Raw genomic sequence first — 18,640 nt, 5'->3', positions numbered from 1 at the left:
TGTTATTGTCTGAATGCTGGCAGTAACTTATAAGCTCACACACCTTTAAAACCTACAGTCTGTTTAATTGTTAAATAACATAGCATATGCAGCCAAGGCGCTCTGCTCTGGGACACCCCCATTCAGAGCAGTGTGGTGGAGGGATGGTTATGAGGAGGTGAGTGCACATGTTTTAGGTGCTTTGGGAAATTGAATTAAACTTACTCAGTGTGGACAATTTTCAAAGTTTTCTATCAATTCTAATTATTTTGGTGTCTTAAAAAGAAAACTTATCTATTCAAAAATGTTTATCTTCCAGTTGTTTGGTTTTAGAAAAATAAAACCAAAAAATCCTTTTTTCTTAGAATAGAAAGAACATGTGATATTTAAAGTTCTAAACTGGTAAAATTAAAATAAGTTGTAAATTTTAGATAGACAAAAAGTAGGACTTAGTACTCTTTATGTTTTGTATTCAAACCTATATTTGGAAGTACAGTGCAGTTACATAAGCTTGTATTCCTGCTAATATCTCCTCTTCTTCCTTTTTAGGAAATAGTCTAGTAAGTTTAACCTTTCATTTATTTAGTCTTCATGGATTAATTGAGTACTTCCATTTAGATATGATGAAACTTCGTAGATTTTTAGGTAAGTGATTCTAACCCATTTAACAGTAATAAGATTTGTACTGGTACTTGTTTAACTTGTCTCTCAATTATATCAGCTGTTGCTCTGAAACTAATCACCCCAAAGTTCGTGGCTTAAAGAAAACACACATTGATTTAGCCCTGAGTCTGCAGGGCTGTGGAGCGCTGCTTCTGGTCTGGCTGAGTTTGTTCGTGCCCCCGCCCTTGACACCCAGTGAGCTGCACTGCGGCGTCGTGGGCCTCAGCTGGGACACCGGGCCCGACCCGGCTCAGCTCTACATGATCTCCTGTTAAATTAAAAGGAGGCAGAGGAGTTTGGCACCATAATAGAGCCACTTTAAAAACAAAAAAGGAAAAAGATTATTTTCCAACAAGCCAAGCTTGTTCAGAGAGCAGTGGCACATCCAGACCCCCGAGCCCAGCCCGGACACTGGCTCGCCTTGCTGTCCGCCGCATCCCGGTGGCCAGAGCCCGTCAGGTGGGGGGGGGGGCATACCTCTGGGTGGGGAAGCCGCGAAGGCCCAGTGCCGCTGGGGGCTGGGTCAGCTTTGCTGTCAGTCTCCCACGTCAGCCCCGGCTTTCTCGCAACGATGACACAGTTTCTGTCCTTTCCTAACTTTTTGAAGGCTAAAACCTTAAAAGATCCAGGTCCATTGCACTTGGGTCTCCTCTTTTTCTGATCCCAGAAACCTCCTGACAGTAAACGTCAAAGATTATTTTGAATATGTTTTCATGTGCAGAGTGATATTTAAGAGCACTCTGCTAGGGAAAAAATTAGAGTCTTTCACCGAATAAAGGAAAACGTTAGAAGAAAATTAGCATGAGGATTCTTGTTTTTGTAACGAAGGTGATAATATTTTCTTTCCTCTTAATTAGCAAAACTAAGATAAATTTGTTACCTAAGACGTTGAGAAACTTCTAATGCATATTCATTTACAAATTGTATGCCTGCAATACTCTGCTAATATCTGTTATAAAACACATAAATAGATATTAACACGAGTATTTAGAAAACTATTTTAAAGGATGGGATCAAAGTACATACAGAATTCTAATGCTCTTTGCCTCTCACCAGTGAGTCGTAGCTCACCACCTTGGGGTTGGCTCACCATACCTGGAGATCACTGGATTGAGTGATGGGCTGTGAGGGCCACAGTGCGGGTTTGGTGGCAGTGGGGACGGCTCTACCCTCTCATCCTAGTCTACTTTTTCATGGTAGCATAATACAGACACTGAGCAGAGAAGGCAGGATTAACACATCATCCTTCCCTACTACTGAAAAACTAATTGCAGATCTGAAACTCACCTCACTGATGGAGTATCCCAAGGATCGTGTTCACATTCCCCAATATCTGTATTATTTTAGCCTCATAATGATTTTTGTCCTCTGATGAATTCCTAGTTCCTAGAACAGTATCTACTACGATGAGTATTTGTTGAATGAATTGTACAGTTTTTATTAAACTAAGAAACTCTTTTTAAATTAAAAAAAAGTCAGAGGAGTGGGCCACAATGATAGATTGACATTTTAAAAGAGAAGAAAAGGAAAAAAAAATTTTATAATTTTGACATGAATACCTTCATGTCATTTAAAGAGTTTTGAACAAGAGTCAAAGTGGTGTTGATGCCTTGGGTATACATGTGAGTTATGATAAGTGATTATCATCTCCCCGAATCAGAACAGTTAGCTGATAGCCACATGAGAAGGGTAAGTGGAGAATGCATAATTGTTGCAATTTTTGTATTTGTACATGCCTCCTGTTCGCAGTTAAATCTGAGGTCTTTTTTTTTTCTTTGACGCAGTTATGATCCAAGAAGATTACCACAGTCAAAACCCTTACCACAATGCAGTCCACGCTGCAGATGTTACTCAGGCCATGCACTGTTACCTAAAAGAACCTAAGGTAAGGTGTTGGCATTTACAGTCAGTGAAAGTCCTGAGAAAATGCCCTTGATTTAATTTCAGATACTTTTCCTTAAGTTAATGTTTTCATCAGACTTAAAATCAGAAGGTTCCTTCACAAGAATGAGATGTGGCTGGATCAGGTTTCCAGGCGTGGCTGTATTTGTAAGTTGACAGCTAGAGAGCTGGGGTGATTGTCGAGAATGAGGCTGGAGAAGCCCAAGTGAGGGTCAGGCTGTACGGCCCGGCCACACATGTCAGGTCACCTGGCGTTTACGCTGAGCTCCACGAGGGCAGGGATGACACTCGTCAGATCCCGTGATGAATAGGAAGCTCCGGAAGGGAAGCAGGAGACTTTACAAAGCTATCCTGGCTGTGGGGGGAGAATAACTCAGACAAGACCAGAATCATGCACGCTGCCCATCAGGAGCTGTTTCGATAGCCTTGGGGCAGGAGAGAGCCAGACGCTTGGTGAGATCTCTTGGGAATCAGAACATGGAGGATGTGGTGTCTTGATGCATCTAGGGGGGTGAAATAGGGAGAGGAGTCGGTGGAGACTGTCCCCGGCAGCTGAGTAGCAGGTGGGAGTCGCTGTGAGGGAGAGAATGTAGGAAGGGAGGGAGGGCTGGCAGAGATGATGAGCTCCATTGTGGGCACGTGCGGTTAAGTGTCTTCGCGCCATATCCGAATGCAGGTGTCTAGTAGAGAGTTGGAGAGGAGTCTGAAGCAGAGCAGAGAAATCAGAGCTGGGGACCAGCTGTAGATGGTAATGGAAGCCGTGTTTGCCCATGGGCGTTTCCTGTTCCTGGAGGCTGTAAAGTTACATCTGCCACCCTTAGCCCTGCCTCTAAACTCGCCTCCCCAGGGATCTTAGTTCAGCCGGATGTTGGGAGGGAAGGAGGCTGACTGAGCCAGTTGGTGCTAGTTGATGCTCTGAGAATATAGCCATGTGGTTGCCAGTCTCCTGATTTTTCAAGAGATGTGGAGTATGTGAAAGTACCCCAATTTTTAAAGTATATTATGACTCAAAAAAAAATTAACTGTATTGTGGCATCATTTATATGCAGTAGTAAAATGCATACATTTTATGTGTGTAGTTTTGATAAATGAATACGCCCATGCACCCCAATTTTTTAATTAAAGTTTAAAACAAACATTGGGCCAAGCCTATAGTGTCTCTGTTGAACAGTCTTGTGGGAGAAATTGGTAAGTAATCACCATACAGCCAGGGAAGTGGAATGATGGAGCTAAGTGCCCCATGGGACACAGAGGAGATAAACCTAGTCCATGGGGCTGTGAAGGCCTCACCCGCTGGCTGGCCACGCCCAGCCCGAAGCCAGGGCTGGGGAGCGCCGGCACCCAGCAGGACCAGAGGGGCAGAGAGTGCAGGGCGAACGTGGTGCAGACACTGTCTTACCCATGCAGCTCTGGTAGCACTAGTTTTAAACACTTTTTGCCTATGTAGCTCTGATCATTCTTACTTTAAACACTTTTCTTAACATACTCAGTGAACTCTTCAGTCAAAGCTTCAGTTAAGGATACCGATAAAATCACTAAGATTTAAAATACAGCAGTTTCCTCCTCCCTTATCATAGAGATAAGAAAGTAGAAGTGGAGTCACTCAGAGGTGACTGTACCTCTTTTACTTCCCGGTCCTTTACATGGCATCGCATTGTCGAGTGTGTTCATTCATTTGTTCTGTCCGTTTTCCTGGCGCTAAGAATCCAGTGGTAAACAAGACAGGAAAGGTCCCTGGCCTTCAAAAAGTTGCCCTCCCAGTGGGGGGCAGGGGGGCGGTCTTTAAACAGATAAACAGAACTTTGACCTCTACTGTGGTAAGTGCTGCTGTGAAGTCATTTACTAGGGTGATGCGCTGGGGAGTGACTGGGTGGCTGGCGAGAGCTCACAACTTCAGACAGACGGTCGGGAACCATGTAAACCGAGAGGCAGTGTTTGAGAAGGAGACGGCCACGGAGAAGAATCCAGGTGCAGAGGGGACCGTGAAGAGAAAGCCATATATACAGTGTTCAGTGGGAAACCTGCTTCCATTCGTTTGTTTAAACACCAGCTTTTATTTTATGGATTGGTGCTGTTATTGGGTTTTTTTTATTGTTGTTTATTTTTGGCTGCGTTGGGTCTTCGTTGCTGCGCGCAGGCTTTCTCTAGTTGCGGCGAGCAGGGGCTACTCTTCCTTGTGGTGCACGGGCCTCTCGTTAAAGTGGCTTCTCTTGTCGCGGAGCACGGGCTCTAGGCACGTGGGCTTTAGTAGTTGTGGCATGTGGGCTCAATAGTTGTGGCACACGGGCTCTAGAGCGCAGTCTCAGTAGTTGTGACGCACGGGCTTAGTTGCTCCACGGCATGTGGGGTCTTCCCGGACCAGGGCTCAAACCCGTGTCCCCTGCACGGGGGAATCCACATTGGCAGGTGGATTCTTAACCACTGCGCCACCAGGGAAGTCCTGCTTTCGGTTTTTATATCTTATGATTTATACGTAAGAGCTAATTCCTGGCTCTTCTAAGTCAAAAAAAAAAAAAAAAACAAAGACAAAAATATTTGAAAACCAAGAAATTATTGAAAGTTCCTTTGGTGTGTACTTGTATCAGCTCTAACTTTAGTATTTATTTTTTATGTCCTCAAAGCTGAACCTCAGAATATAGATTATAATTTTGTTCCAGTTGAGCCTAACGGCACCTAATAGCAACAGTCAGAAATGGGGATGACATTTGTCTTTTTTAAAAAAATCTAGTTTTAAAAATTGCATTAATGTCATTGACTTCCTTGTCTTTGTTAGGAAACTCATAAAGTTTTTTTTCTGATGAAAGATTTTTGTAACAAGCAGAAATGTTGCATTTTTATTCAAAATTTTTTTTGCATGTGTGATTTGTTTTCAAACTTAGAACTTACTTTTCCTTCACAGAACTTTAACAGCTCAACTGCTGCTTCTCATGTTTCTATTTTTAATAGTTAACTCTTTAATCTGCCTGAGACTGTTTGAGGTCATGTGTAAATCATACATTAATTTTTAACAATTCTGGATTATTGCCTTCTCCCAGGCTGGTCCTCGTCTGTTCTTCTGCCAAAGTTATCGTAAGAATATAACACTTCTGAATATTGCTTAACAAATCGCATGTTCATAATATATCCACAGCCACACCTGCATTCTTATGTCAGGAGGGGATGTGGCTTTATATGCAGGGTGCTCCATGGAGTGCGCCTTCTGCTCATCTTGATTAGTAAGCAGTACTCTTTATTTATTTATTTTGGGCCACACTGGGTCTTCGCTGCTGCGCGTGGGCTTTCTCTAGTTGCAGCGAGCAGGGGCTGCTCTTCGTTGCGTTGCGCGGGCTTCTCATTGCAGTGGCTTCTCGTTGCAGAGCACGGGCTCTAGGCGTGCAGGCTTCAGTAGTTGTGGCTCGTGGGCTCAGTAATTGTGGCTCACGGGCTCTAGAGCATAGGCTTAGTAGTTGTGGCGCACGGGGCTTAGTTGCTCCGCGACATGTGGGATCTTCCCGGACCAGGGCTCGAACCCGTGTCCCCTGCATCGGCAGGTGGATTTGTAACCACTGTGCCACCAGGGAAGTCCAAGCAGCACTTTTAAAATCTTTTATTTTTTTTAAATGCTTTTACCTCTCCTAAAGAGGAAATAATTGTCTTCACCATCTTCTACCCATTCATTGAGTTTCTCTATATACCATTTACCGGTAATACAAAAATAAATAATTTACATTCCCTGCCCTCAAACAGCTTACACTATTTTAGTGGATTCAGGCCCTCCGACAGTGGTTTTTTTCAGACCAAGATGAACTTGGCGCAGGGGATGGAAAAAAAATCCATTCTGGCATAGAAAGAATATACTAGAATTTGAATCAAAAATACTTTTATCTCATATTTTAAAACTTTTCGGTTTTCATCCGTGTTTTATCACGTGCAGTATGGGTTGGCTCTGTGTTGTAATCTGTAAGTAAGTGTACCTATGTGGGTGGCCTATGCTCAGAATACTTCTCTGCTGTTAGGGCACAGGACCCTACACGTTTCGAGAGCACTGCCCCAGGGCAAAGCTAAACGGGCGCACGCTGCGCTCTGGCGGTGTTGGTGTGGCAGGATGTGGCATGTGCTGCAAGAACGCAGCCAATCATTTGTGGGCGGGGGCTGGGCGAGGGCTGGGCTGCAGGCGGAGAACGGAGGTGGGCTGGGGAGGCGCTGGTGGAGCTGGGCTTGTGACACACTCCAGGTGAGTGTTTTTTGTCGTTGAAAACTTCAGTCAGGTAAATAAGCTTATTTATTGTGATTATTTTATCAAGAACAGTAAATGACTGTTGAGAGTAAAATTACAATGGCTAGTGTACAGGATGGCATTTCCTGAGATGAATACACTGTGTATGCTGTTCTGAACTGTCCATCCATGGGGAGAGGATTTCACTACCAACTTGACGTAAACTTCTGCTCCATGATTACTCAGTAGCTTCCTTCAACATTTGGGACCTCAGAAGTAACCTTGGATTTGGATCCTTGATTGAAACCCAGTAACCGATTTATTGGTAAACACACACGCTCAGTCATAGGTTTACAGTATTGTACGCTTAAACATCTGTTAAAAGGGTAGATCTCACCTTAAGTGTTCTCACCATGATAAAAATGTTCTTAAAACCTCATAGGCCGTCTCTGACTACATTAACAGAAATACTCAAATCTCTGTTTGTTGTTTGAAAACTTTTATTTCTCAAAAAGGTGGTTTATACTTTAGCTGTCATCTTAATGATGCTAGTTTCCAGTGGAGGATGAGCTGCATCCACGCACTCCACGTGGGCGGGGACACCATTATACCACGCCTGCCGCCAGGGTCGTGAGGAGACCCGCCGCTGGCAGGCACTCCGTGGCCTGGATGAGCGGCCCGAGAAGCATGGCGGGAGGAGACCGCCGACACTCAGTCGAGGCTAACTTAGAACAGCTACTGTAATGGCGCAGCGCGTGTTTCAAATATGTCTGTAATCAGTTATTCCTTGCCGCACTCCAGCTTGCCAATTCTGTAACTCCTTGGGACGTCTTGCTGAGCTTAATTGCAGCTGCCACTCATGATCTGGATCATCCAGGTGTTAATCAACCTTTCCTTATTAAAACTAACCATTACTTGGCAACTTTATACAAGGTTAGTGCAATTTTATCCTCAAAATTTAATATTCTTGCATTCTAGAAAATGTGTCATGTTTAAAGACGTGAAAGGAGTAAATAAATTCTCCATGAACGTTCAGATTTTAATCAGATTAATATTACTTACAAATAATTCTTTATGTTCAGAAAAAGACTTACCATTTACTCAGAGATGCCCTTTTCTTTTTGTAGAATACCTCAGTACTGGAAAATCACCACTGGAGATCTGCAGTGGGTTTATTGAGAGAATCCGGTTTATTCTCACATATGCCATTAGAAAGCAGGTAGGTTGGATTAAGACAAAATTAATTAGTTATGAACTGTAGAAATTAAGTTGCAAAAACAACCGTATAAAGTTTTTAAAATTATGTTGTTATATTCAGGTGTTCCACAATTTTCAGGTAAATTATCTTATTTTACAAATTTACATCAAAATTTTAATAATTTAAACCTGTTCTGAAATACAGTCAGTAGTAATTTTTTTCAGTGAATTTTTATGAAGGATCACTCATAGATACTATAAAATCCACTCGAAATACACAGTGGCTCAGTCATGGTTTACTGCTCATTTATGTAAATGGTATTACATATTTCCATTTTATGCTCTTTTGAATAAAACCATAAGTTCTAGCTGTAAAGGTAAATTGGATAGAAAGTAAACAATCTGTATAAGAAACAGATTCATTAAAATCTGTTCCAGGAAGTTTTCAAAACCGATAAGACGTGAAAAGAATGCTTTGTATCCTCAACAGCATAGTCCTAGAGTCACTGCTAGAGTTATAGGATAAAATAATGAATTGAAAGAACAGAAAATACTACATTTTTTTTAGAAAATATCACTTGATGTTGAGCAGGCCATTTGAAAGGCTAATAAAAAGCATTCATGTAAATGAGCCCAATATGATAATGATGGTGGTGGTCAACAAAATCTCATGTCATGGGTCCACAAACTGAAGCTTTTAACGATGCCTCCCCAAGAGAAGGTGCACTTAGAAAAACCATGTCAGTGGATGTAAACCACCTACTTCTAGAAAAAAGGTGAGGCGTAAAAATACATGTGGGTATCAAGATTTAAGTTACTGTCATTGCTCTTTCCTTTCTCCCTTTCACAATTTAAAACAACCTCATAAAAACACAAAAATGTTTTTGGTAATGTCCGTGAGAAAAAAGCTGGACTTTTTATTTTTTTAAATCTGTATTCATGGATACCGTTTGGAGTTATGACAGTACTTCTGGTAAGTAAAATTGTTTCTTGTCATAGTACAAATATAAAAACTGCTTAAACCACACAGTGTTTGTATATATAAGTTCTCTTTTTCTTGACTAAGGCAGATTAAATTGTTTGCTTCATTATTCCCTTTCTGTCGTGTTTTGCATTTGATGATTAACCCTGTTGAATTCTCATATTTTAATACAAATAAAAACTGAAAATAAGGAATACTGCATAATAGCATTCTTTTATGTTTGCTTAGGGTTTGTTTTATTTACTGTTCAATACTGTGAGCCTTTTATTTTTTTATTTTATATTTTTTTGAAGCAAGGAATACGACTTTATTCGGAAAGTCGGCAGACCAAGAAGATGGCGGACTAGGGTCTCCAAAAAACCATCTTTAGAGCCTTTTAATCTATTGACTGCTCTTTACTGATCATTATACAAAGATAATGTTTGTGATGGCCCATTGAAACAGAAGGAATTTTTTTAACATTTCTCTTATTTGACTTGAAACAGTTTTTTCTTAAATACCTTTATTGGAGTATAATTGCTTTACAATGGTGTGTTAGTTTCTGTTTTATAACAAAGTGAATCAGGTGTATGTATACATCTGTCCCCATATCCCCTCCCTCTTGAGCCTCCCTCCCACCCTCCCTATCCCACCCCTCTAGGTGGTCACAAAGCACCGAGCTGATCTCCCTGTGCTATGCGGCTGCTTCCCACTAGCTAGCTATTTTACATTTGGTGGTGTATATATGTCCATGCCACTCTCTCACTTCGTCCCAGCTTCCCTTTCCCCAGCTGTGTCCTGAAGTCCGTTCTCTATGTCTGCGTCTTTATTCCTGCCCTGCCACTAGGTTCATCAGTACAGTTTTTTTAGATTCCATACGCATGCATTAGCATACGGTATTTGTTTTTGAGGCGGTTTTTTAAATGATATAATGTATTTGTTATTTGTAGTAACATGTTACCTTTTCCCTTCCAGGAAATTTGGATAATTAATTCTTGAATTCGGCCCTGAAAGCATAGTTGAGTCTAAACTTTATTAAATTGGTGGAACTTCATCAGGTTTTAGTCAGACATCTTCAAAAGTTTGCAGAAGTCAGTGGGAATGGGCTGTTCTTCCTCCATCTGACCCTCCTCCTGCCTCTCAGATCTCAGGCACCAAAAAAGAGTCCAAAGTTGTTCACTGCATCCCAGCCAATCTTACATAGACTTTCTTAGGCATATAATTCCACCTTTAGGCATTCTTTTTGGAGTGTTTGCATATTGGTATTTTCCTACCAACTCTCTTGGTTTTAGTTTTGATTATTTTAGTAGGTTTTTAAAATGCATTCTTTGAATCCATCTTTTTGGTAGGTTAAAAGTTGAATGGCAGTTAGAATTATCTTAGGGCCCTGTAAAGCTTTCTGAGTATTAAGACTTAAGGAAAAAATAATCAAGAAGTAGCTATTCAGTTGAAAGACTTGTATTTCTCTTTATGTTTCTCTAATTCCAGACAACAGATGGAGGCTCAGATAGGCGCTCTGATACTGGCCACGGACATCAGCCGGCAGAACGAGTACCTGTCCTTGTTTAGGGCCCATCTGGACAAAGGCGACTTACATCTGGAAGACATCAGGCATAGGCATTTGGTTTTACAGGTAAAATGAGCTTGGAAAGATTCTATTTCTAGAGCAAATCACATGACTATTAGAATAAAAATGAAATATTCTCGTGTAGTCTTCTGAGTGGTTAAATCCTGAGGGAAAGCATTTCACTTTAATAAGTTCTCATATCTAAAAAATGAGAGAGAAGTGGCTGATTCCTTTGTAGCTTTCTGGTTAGTGCAGTCCTATGCCTGCCTCTCCGGAATTACCAAGCGTGTATAATTTGCTTAGTAGGCTTTCAGTGTTTCTGCAAAAATGATTGTTACAACTAATAGTATCGTAAAATCAGTATAAAGGATAACAAATTTCCTGTTGCAACGTTTTCTTTTTCTTTTCTGAGGTGTTCTTTTCCCCACTATTAGCGTATATTAAGCTTAGTAAAATTGAAATTTTACCTTCTTCTTAAGACAACTTTCATATTTTGCTTTTGCTAGATGGCTTTGAAATGTGCAGATATTTGTAACCCATGTCGGACCTGGGAATTAAGCAAGCAGTGGAGTGAAAAAGTAACAGAGGAGTTCTTCCATCAAGGCAAGTTACAGTATTGAGTGATAGTCTAGTCAGTTCATTTTTTAGCATCATATGAATAAAATAACTCAGACAATTGCAGAGTCTAGCAGAAGGTGCCTGATAGTTTTAGTGACGATTCATAGTGGATGTACATATAACCAATAATGCACAAATTGAGCATCTGTTTTGAAAATCAGCAGTTCTCTTTTGAAATGATCCGATGTGTGTGTAGCCATTTATGAATTAGACGTGGAGCCGGCTAGAAGGTTTTCTGTACAGAAAGATTTTCCTGCCTTTGCTCCATCCTTGTCTTGGTGGAGGGTGTGGCCATATGACCATGTAAGACATGTTTTGTGATTTAAAGCCAGGAACCAAGGATCTTCGTTCCATGCACCTTCCTTTCAGAAATCTGAGTTTTAAATTAAAATGCTGACAGAGTTACAGTCTTGGGATAACACCTAGTAAAAGTTTCCCACCGTCTCCACTTAAAATAGGATGTTGGCTTGGCAGCCTTTTCTATGTATGAATAACTTAAAGTTTAAAAAAGAGCTAATTTAGGGCTTCCCTGGTGGTGCAGTGGTTGAGAGTCCGCCTGCCGATGCAGGGGACATGGGTTCGTGCCCCGGTCCGGGAAGATCCCACATGCCGCGGAGCGGCTGGGCCCGTGAGCCATGGCCGCTGAGCCTGTGCGTCCGGAGCCTGTGCTCCGCAACGGGAGAGGCCACAGCAGGGAGAGGCCCGCGTACCGCCAAAAAAAAATTTTAAAAAAGAGCTAATTTAGAAGGCATCTTCTCATGAGGATTGTGTTACATTATTCCTAAGGAATTTACAGGTAAGATGAAGACTTTCATTATATATTTAACCAATAGGTATATTCCGCATTAAGAATTCTTTTTTTCTTTTTTCCATTTCTAGGAGACATAGAGAAAAAGTATCATCTGGGTGTGAGTCCACTTTGTGATCGTCAGACCGAATCTATTGCCAACATCCAGATTGGTAACTATGCATACTTAGATATAACTGGTTTTTAAAATGCCACTGATTTTAAGTTTGCCAAGAAGAGAGGTACATCTGAAATATCAGTATTAAAATTATGCTCATTTCTAATTTTTAAATAATTTAAGAAATTTTATTCTGGTTTTTCCCTTTTTTTGGCTCTTATAAATTACTCTCATTTGATTTTAGTTCCTCAAAAGCAGAGCAGGTAGCAATAACTTTCTGTTCTGAACTGGAAAGAATGCATCATTTTCCCATGTGGGAGCCTCACTGGCGTCATTCTGGGACCGCTGGGCCTGACGGTCGTGGGAAGACCGGCTTCCACGACTGCAGGCTTTTCTCTCACCGCTGCCTGCTGGTTGAAGCTAACTCTTCAGCACCTCACACAGGCCCCTTGCAAGCTGGCCTCCAATTGTCTCTTCCGTCTTCTCTCCAACACCTTCCCCCTCGTTTACCTACAGCAACTCGGGACTCCCTGGGGCTCCCCAAATCCCTGGTGCTCCTTCACTCTGTGCCTCACCAGGCCCCCCTTCTGCCTCATAGCCTCCTCTTCCTTGAGGGTCCACCTCAGATGTCACCCCCAGAAGCCACCTTTCACTCTTCTCCAGGCAGCCATCACCCCTCTTGAGGCGCTGGATGCCTGTCGTCACAGCTCCAGGTGCCGACCTGGCCTTTGGAGGGGTGTGTGTCCCCAAGGCCAGCGCTGCCCCTCAGGGCGGGCTCACTTGAGAACTGCTTGTTGAGTGGACTGTGACGGTAAGAGAAAGCACGATGAAGGGGCTGTGATTCAAGAACGTGCAGCTTTTCGTAGACGAGCCGAGGGAAGATGGGCCAGGTTTGGGGTGTGGTGGGTGGATTGCCAAGTGGGGGTCACTCAGAAGGATATGGAGGGACGGGCGTAATTTTGGTGGCCAATACTGAGCAGGACCTCTCAGGACTCGGTTGACAATAGTGAAGTGTGTCCAGAAACTTCGGAGAGAGAGAGTTTCTAGAAATTCGGAAGGTAGCACAATACTGTGGTTGCTAATACCCGGAAAAGCGGACTGTGCTGGAGGGTCAGAAATTCAGAAACAGAATTCTGACACTGTACAACAGTTGCAGAGGATGCTCAGGGGGAGGCCGTGGGTAGTAACGATCTGGCTGCAGAGGGAGCAGTAGAGATGCGGGAGAGTGAGGCCCAGGCCTGCGGGGACAGCGCGGGGACGCCGAGTCCCCCGGGAGCTGGGACTGGCCAGGAGCGCGGGAGAGGGAGGTGGGAGGGGAGGGGATGACGGGACAAGAAGCCTGTCTGCTCTGGCCTGGTCCTCAAGGGCATAACTTTCGGATGCGGAAGAGCAGCTGAAATATGGGCGGAGGGGGCCGAGTCGAAGAGCAGGGGTTGGCTTGTGCACTCACTCCAGCTTACTTCGTGCCTCAGCACATTACTCCCGTGATTCATGAGAGAGGTTGCAAAGGAGGTTTAAAAAACTGCAATTTTTAAAAGGGACAAGAAGCTAGATCCCTTAAGCCGTTCTTGTCGTTTCTGACCTTGTCAGCGTTGGGCAGTTGTGGACCCGGTCCCCCGGGGGGCAGGGATAAGGTTGAAGGCGGTGACAGTTGACGTGGGCTGACCCCTCACGGCACCCTAGGACACAGGCACTGCTGGTGTTCTTTTCCACATAGTTTGCCCAGTTTATACAGAGAACAGGTGTTGGTCTTTCTGACATCAAATCCTAGGTAAAACGGGGCTTGCAGAGGTCCTCTTCCTAGGGTAGGTCAGGGGACGATTAGAATGAACTCCGTGCTCAGCAGCAGTTACTCGGAGCCAGCATGTGGTCAGCAGGTAGAAGCCGTGTTTAATCAACACGGTTTTCTTCTTTGGTAGGAACACCAGGTCCTGTCACATGCCAGGTGAGGGTGAGGCATTGACACAGCGCCCTGTGGTATCTGAGGAGAAGAGAGAGAGGCGCATGGGCTGGGACAGTTAAGGGGGTTCACGGGTGGATGAGCAGCTCACGAGTAGCGTCCTGCCACCTGGCTGTGTCTGCGGCCCGGCCTGTGCATTGTTATCAGGTACTTAAGACCTAAAAGAATCCTAGGTACCATAGAGCCAGAGTGAGAGCTGATTTGTTGGATGTGAGAAGCAGGATGCAGCTCTCAGCCAGTTGCGACAGTGGGAGAATCAAAGAAGATGGATTGCGTGAAACCTGCGGTAATAAGGTTCTGCATTTGGGTGCAACACTCCGGCTGCTCACGACTTGACGGTGGCACCTGGAAAAGACAGGGCTCTGGCGGCTGGCTCAGCCTGACCCGGGGCTGAGGGGGTGGCTTGGCTGCCAGAAGCTCTGACTGCAGTGATGCCGTTTTCCCGTGTCCTCTCTCTCCTCACCAGATGTAACTCGTGGAGAGCACATCTTGTCTGTTTGTCCACTGCTTATCCGTGGCCACCCCAGAGCAGTGCCTGGCATCTAGAAGGTTCTCAGTTAACATGTGTGGAGGGGATGGAAGAGATGAAAGAAAGAAATGGAGGACTTCCCTGGAGCCCTGGTCCGGGAAGATCCCACATGTCGCGGAGTGGCTGGGCCCGTGAGCCACAACTTCTGAAGCCCGCGTACCATAACTACTGAAGCCCGTGCACCTAGAGCCCGTGCTCCACAACAAGGGAAGCCACTGCAATGAGAAGCCCGTGCACCGCAACGAAGAGTAGCCCCCGCTCACCTCAACTAGAGAAAGCCCGCACGCAGCAACGAAGACCCAACGCAGCCAAAAATAAATAAATTTTTAAAAAAAGAGATGGAAGAAAGCCTTATTTCCAATATCGTTACTACTTCAGATACCATAATCTGTACACTTGAAAAAATTCAATCATCAGACCGTATATGACTTTTCTAATTAAAAGTAGTGGGTGCTTTATTTCCAGTGAGATTTTTTTTGTTAGCTAAATGGAACCTGTGTTGTCTGTGGTCCATGTGGTCTTTTGCTGAAAAGAAAAGGTGTTAGAGATGAAGAAAATTTTATAACTGTTAAACAGTGATAGAATTAGAATGTACATTTTCCTGTCGTTGATCAAAAGTTTAGGAAGACAATGTTATTTGCTTCTCCTAATAGATGTGATCTGATTGTTAAGGTGAGGCTTCTTTCACCCTGTGTAAGACACTATGTAGTTTTAAGTCAGCTGTAATGTGAGCTCGAGTGCTGTGTAACCCAGAGATGCAGACAGGCCCGAGACCACTCCTTCTCCTTTTCTGACTGAATTAAGGGAGATCGATTGTAGGAAGTGTCTGTAAAGTAGGCCCCCTGGTACACTTTCAATGTTCACTTTCCTAATTGTCTAAACTAATCTCCTCTGTTCGTTTTAGACTCACACTTTGTGGCATGCATTTTGGCTTTATAAATCCTGAGATTCATAGCGGGCCCACTGTGCTCATGACCAGGTGTGACGATTACCAGCCCGGACGGTAGGGCAGCCGCGCCTCAGTCCGGCCTCGTCACCCACAGCCCCGGGGGGACCCCCTTAGCCTTGGGCACACTGTGCCCTGCTCCTCAGGGTTGAGAGGGCTGCCGCAGGTTTGCTGAAATAGAAGGATATGGTTGGTGCAGCTGAGAGGAGTCGTCAGAAGAGATGGGCTGTGTTTGTCAGTTCACCTTTACTTCAGGTTTCAGTAAGTTGCCTAAATAGATTCTTCAGAGAAGATATGTAAATCTGCACACACATCTTTTGAAAATTAAGAGGTAATATTGGAATAGGACTTAAGAGAGTAAACACTACCTCGACGTTGTAAAGTTTCAGAACATCCACTAATACCTTTTCTCTTGCTGTCTCAGGTTTTATGACGTATCTCGTGGAGCCTCTGTTCACAGAATGGGCCCGGTTCTCCAACACCAGGCTGTCCCAGACAATGCTCGGACACGTGGGGCTGAACAAAGCCAGCTGGAAGGGACTGCAGCGAGAACAGTCCAGCAGCGAGGACGCTGACGCTGCATTTGAGGAGCTGAACTCACAGTTATTACCTCAGGAGAACCGGTTATCCTAAACCGTCCCCCAAGTCAGTGGGCAGACTGCCTCTGGAGCTCGTTAGAAATGTGAATGGGGTCTTGAGGTGAGAGAACTTTACTCTCGGCTGCTGAGGGAAGTGAATGACGCCAGCATTATTTATTTCCAAGATTTCCTCTGTTGGATCATTTGAACCCACTTTTTAATTACAAGACCCGAACACAGCAATATGCATTTGGCTTTCGTGTGAAACCTTGAATATGCAAAGCCCAGTGGGAGCGAACCGAAGGGAATAACAAAGTTTTGCAGGAAGTTTTGCGGTGGCCCTCGTGCTTCTCGAAGCATCATGAAACTTGAACCGAAGCCTTCAGCAGAAATCTTTGGAATTTAACCCGTCTGATGCAACAGTGTGTATCTGTACCTTCCACTAAGTTCTCTCGGAGAAAATGGAAATGTGAAGTGCCCAGCCTCTGCGCCTCTGGCCAGACTCAATGTTTACAGACCAACTCTGAAATATTGGTTCTCAATCCGCCTTGGAGCACGATTGTGAAGGAACCACTAAGAATTTTAAAGATCAAACCTAAACTGCAGCCCTTTCCCCCGGTTTGCCTTTCTTCTCCTTTGGATGCCACCAAAGCCTCCCATTCGCTATCCTTTTACTTTGTGCACTGGAAACTGAGCATTTATCCTAGAGTGCCGCCGAGCTTTCACTCCAGTGCTGTTGGGCAATGCAATTTTTTTTAACTCTTAGTTTTTAATTTGGGGCGGGAGGGGCAGAACCCCAGTGTCCTAGCTGTATTATGATTCCGCAGTGAAGACATTGCATGTTGTTTTCACTAATGTACACTTGACCTGCACATGCAAGAAAAGGGTGGAATGTTTTAAAACACCATAATCAGCTCAGGGTATTGCCAATCTGAAATAAAGTGGGATGGGCAAGTGTGTCCTTCAGAGCAAGGGTACTAAAGTCCCTCTCGCTGCAGGGAGTGAGAGGTATGTTGTGTGTGTGCGGATGTGTGTGTGGGGCACGCTCGTGCATGTGTGACTGTGCATGTGTTCTATTTATCCACGTGGGAAGGATTGGGAACGTCAGCTTTTATTTATTATTTTAGAATGTGACATAATGGGCAGCCACACGTGGGGAGGGGAAGGGAGGTCAGCCGTAACAGATCGCTCCAGATGCCTTAAACTATGCACAAAGCTAAGTGACCAAACTTCTTGTTTTGATTTGAAAAAAGTGCATTGTTTTCTTGTCCCTCCCCCTTTGATGAAACGTTACCCTTTGATGGGCCTTTTGATGTGAACAGATGTTTTCTAGGACAAAATCTAAGGACTAATTTTAAACTTACAACATTCCACTTTTGTAATTTGTTTTAAAATGTTTTATGTGTAGTAAGCACAACTGTAATCTAGTTTTAAGAGAAACCGGTGCTTTCTTTTAGTTCAATTGTATTTCCCTTGTTACTGTAAAGGACTGTTTATTAATTATGTTTACAAGTTTGTTGCAACAGTCATTCTCTTGGGAGAAAGCTTGAGTGTGAAGCCATTTGTAAAAGGCTTTGCCATACTCATTTTAATACGTGCCTGTTGCTGTTAACTTTTGACGAATAAAAACCTATCTTTTCACATTTTCATCTTTGATATTTACCTGTCAGTCAGTCCGTTGGAAACCACGACACTAAATTACTAGGGAAGCAAAGAATTCGCTTGTCGGCTCCGGCATTCGCTCGCCACACATCTGTTCAGGCAGAGCTGGGCGCAGGCGGAGTCCTGCGGGCTCGTGTGCTGCCTGCACCTCACGGGTGAGCACGCTGAGGCCGGGACGTAGTGGACAGAGTCCTGACAGCCGGGAGCAGTCGGCTCTGAGCCCAGCCGCTTGACTCCACAGCCCTTTGTTCCCACGGCGGGAAGCTCAGGCCTTGCAGGTACTAAAATACTACTCGTATTGGCCTTTTAAAAGTCAAGTAATAAAATGGCCACTTAATACTACTTTCGGTATCAGCGTAAGAAAGGTACCACTGGGCCTCTCCTGGATCCTCTCGAGTCCATTTCATTAGAAGGGATACGTGTAAACTTTGAACTCAAACATAGTCATTATTGGCATAGAAGAGTGATGTCGGATAGAAATACAGTGTGAGCTGAGTCAGTGATTGTCAATTTCCGAGGAGTCACGTTTAAAAAAAAGGATAAAGAAACAGCTGGAATTTTAATAATATTTATTCCAACACATCCACAGTATTTTATCATTTCAATATGTAGTCATTATAAAAAACTATTGCGATGTTTTACATTCTCTTTTCTGTTACAGAGTCTTTGAAATCTGGCGTGTATTTTATGCTTACAGCACGTCTCGGTTCGGACCAGCCATGTTTCAGGTGCCCGGTCTCCACATGTGGCTCGTGGCCACCACACTGGACAGCTGGGTGCAGAAGTCCGAGGGCTATGTGGGGAAGGTCAGCTGGCCACTTATACGAGGAGTATCAGCTTGGCACATCTGACGCATCCAGTGTCTGATAAGGAAACTTGCCAGCTCACACACCTAGCATGTCAGCACATGGAAAGTAGAACTGTATCTCATAGCAAACTCACATTAACCAATTTCACAGAAACTGATGGTTTTTTAAA

The 18,640-nt window shown here is 43.8% G+C and overlaps 1 protein-coding gene across 6 annotated transcripts in view; it reads left to right on the top strand.

The window, feature by feature from the left end:
* Positions 1-17,649, top strand: part of PDE7A (phosphodiesterase 7A) — a 114,330-nt gene extending 96,681 nt beyond the window's left edge. For 3 of the 6 annotated variants that reach the window (XM_019925254.3, XM_073794451.1, XM_019925257.3), the window contains 8 exons: positions 529-624; positions 2,427-2,527; positions 7,541-7,672; positions 7,867-7,958; positions 10,386-10,530; positions 10,971-11,067; positions 11,962-12,042; positions 15,847-17,649. In XM_019925254.3, coding sequence (XP_019780813.1) covers positions 529-624; positions 2,427-2,527; positions 7,541-7,672; positions 7,867-7,958; positions 10,386-10,530; positions 10,971-11,067; positions 11,962-12,042; positions 15,847-16,055 — 953 coding nt within the window. In that variant the 3' untranslated portion in view covers positions 16,056-17,649. Of the gene's footprint in view, positions 1-528; positions 625-2,426; positions 2,528-7,540; positions 7,673-7,866; positions 7,959-10,385; positions 10,531-10,970; positions 11,068-11,961; positions 12,043-14,413 lie in introns of all 6 variants that reach the window. The other 3 variants (XR_012327197.1, XM_019925256.3, XM_019925255.3) reach the window with 3 other exon arrangements.
* Positions 17,650-18,640: the final 991 nt, after the last annotated feature.

This window comes from Tursiops truncatus, chromosome 17 (assembly GCF_011762595.2).
Source record: "Tursiops truncatus isolate mTurTru1 chromosome 17, mTurTru1.mat.Y, whole genome shotgun sequence".
Taxonomy (NCBI): Eukaryota; Metazoa; Chordata; class Mammalia; order Artiodactyla; family Delphinidae; genus Tursiops; species Tursiops truncatus.
The sequence above is the reverse complement of the archived record's forward strand: the minus strand, read 5'-3'. Positions and strand labels throughout refer to the sequence as shown.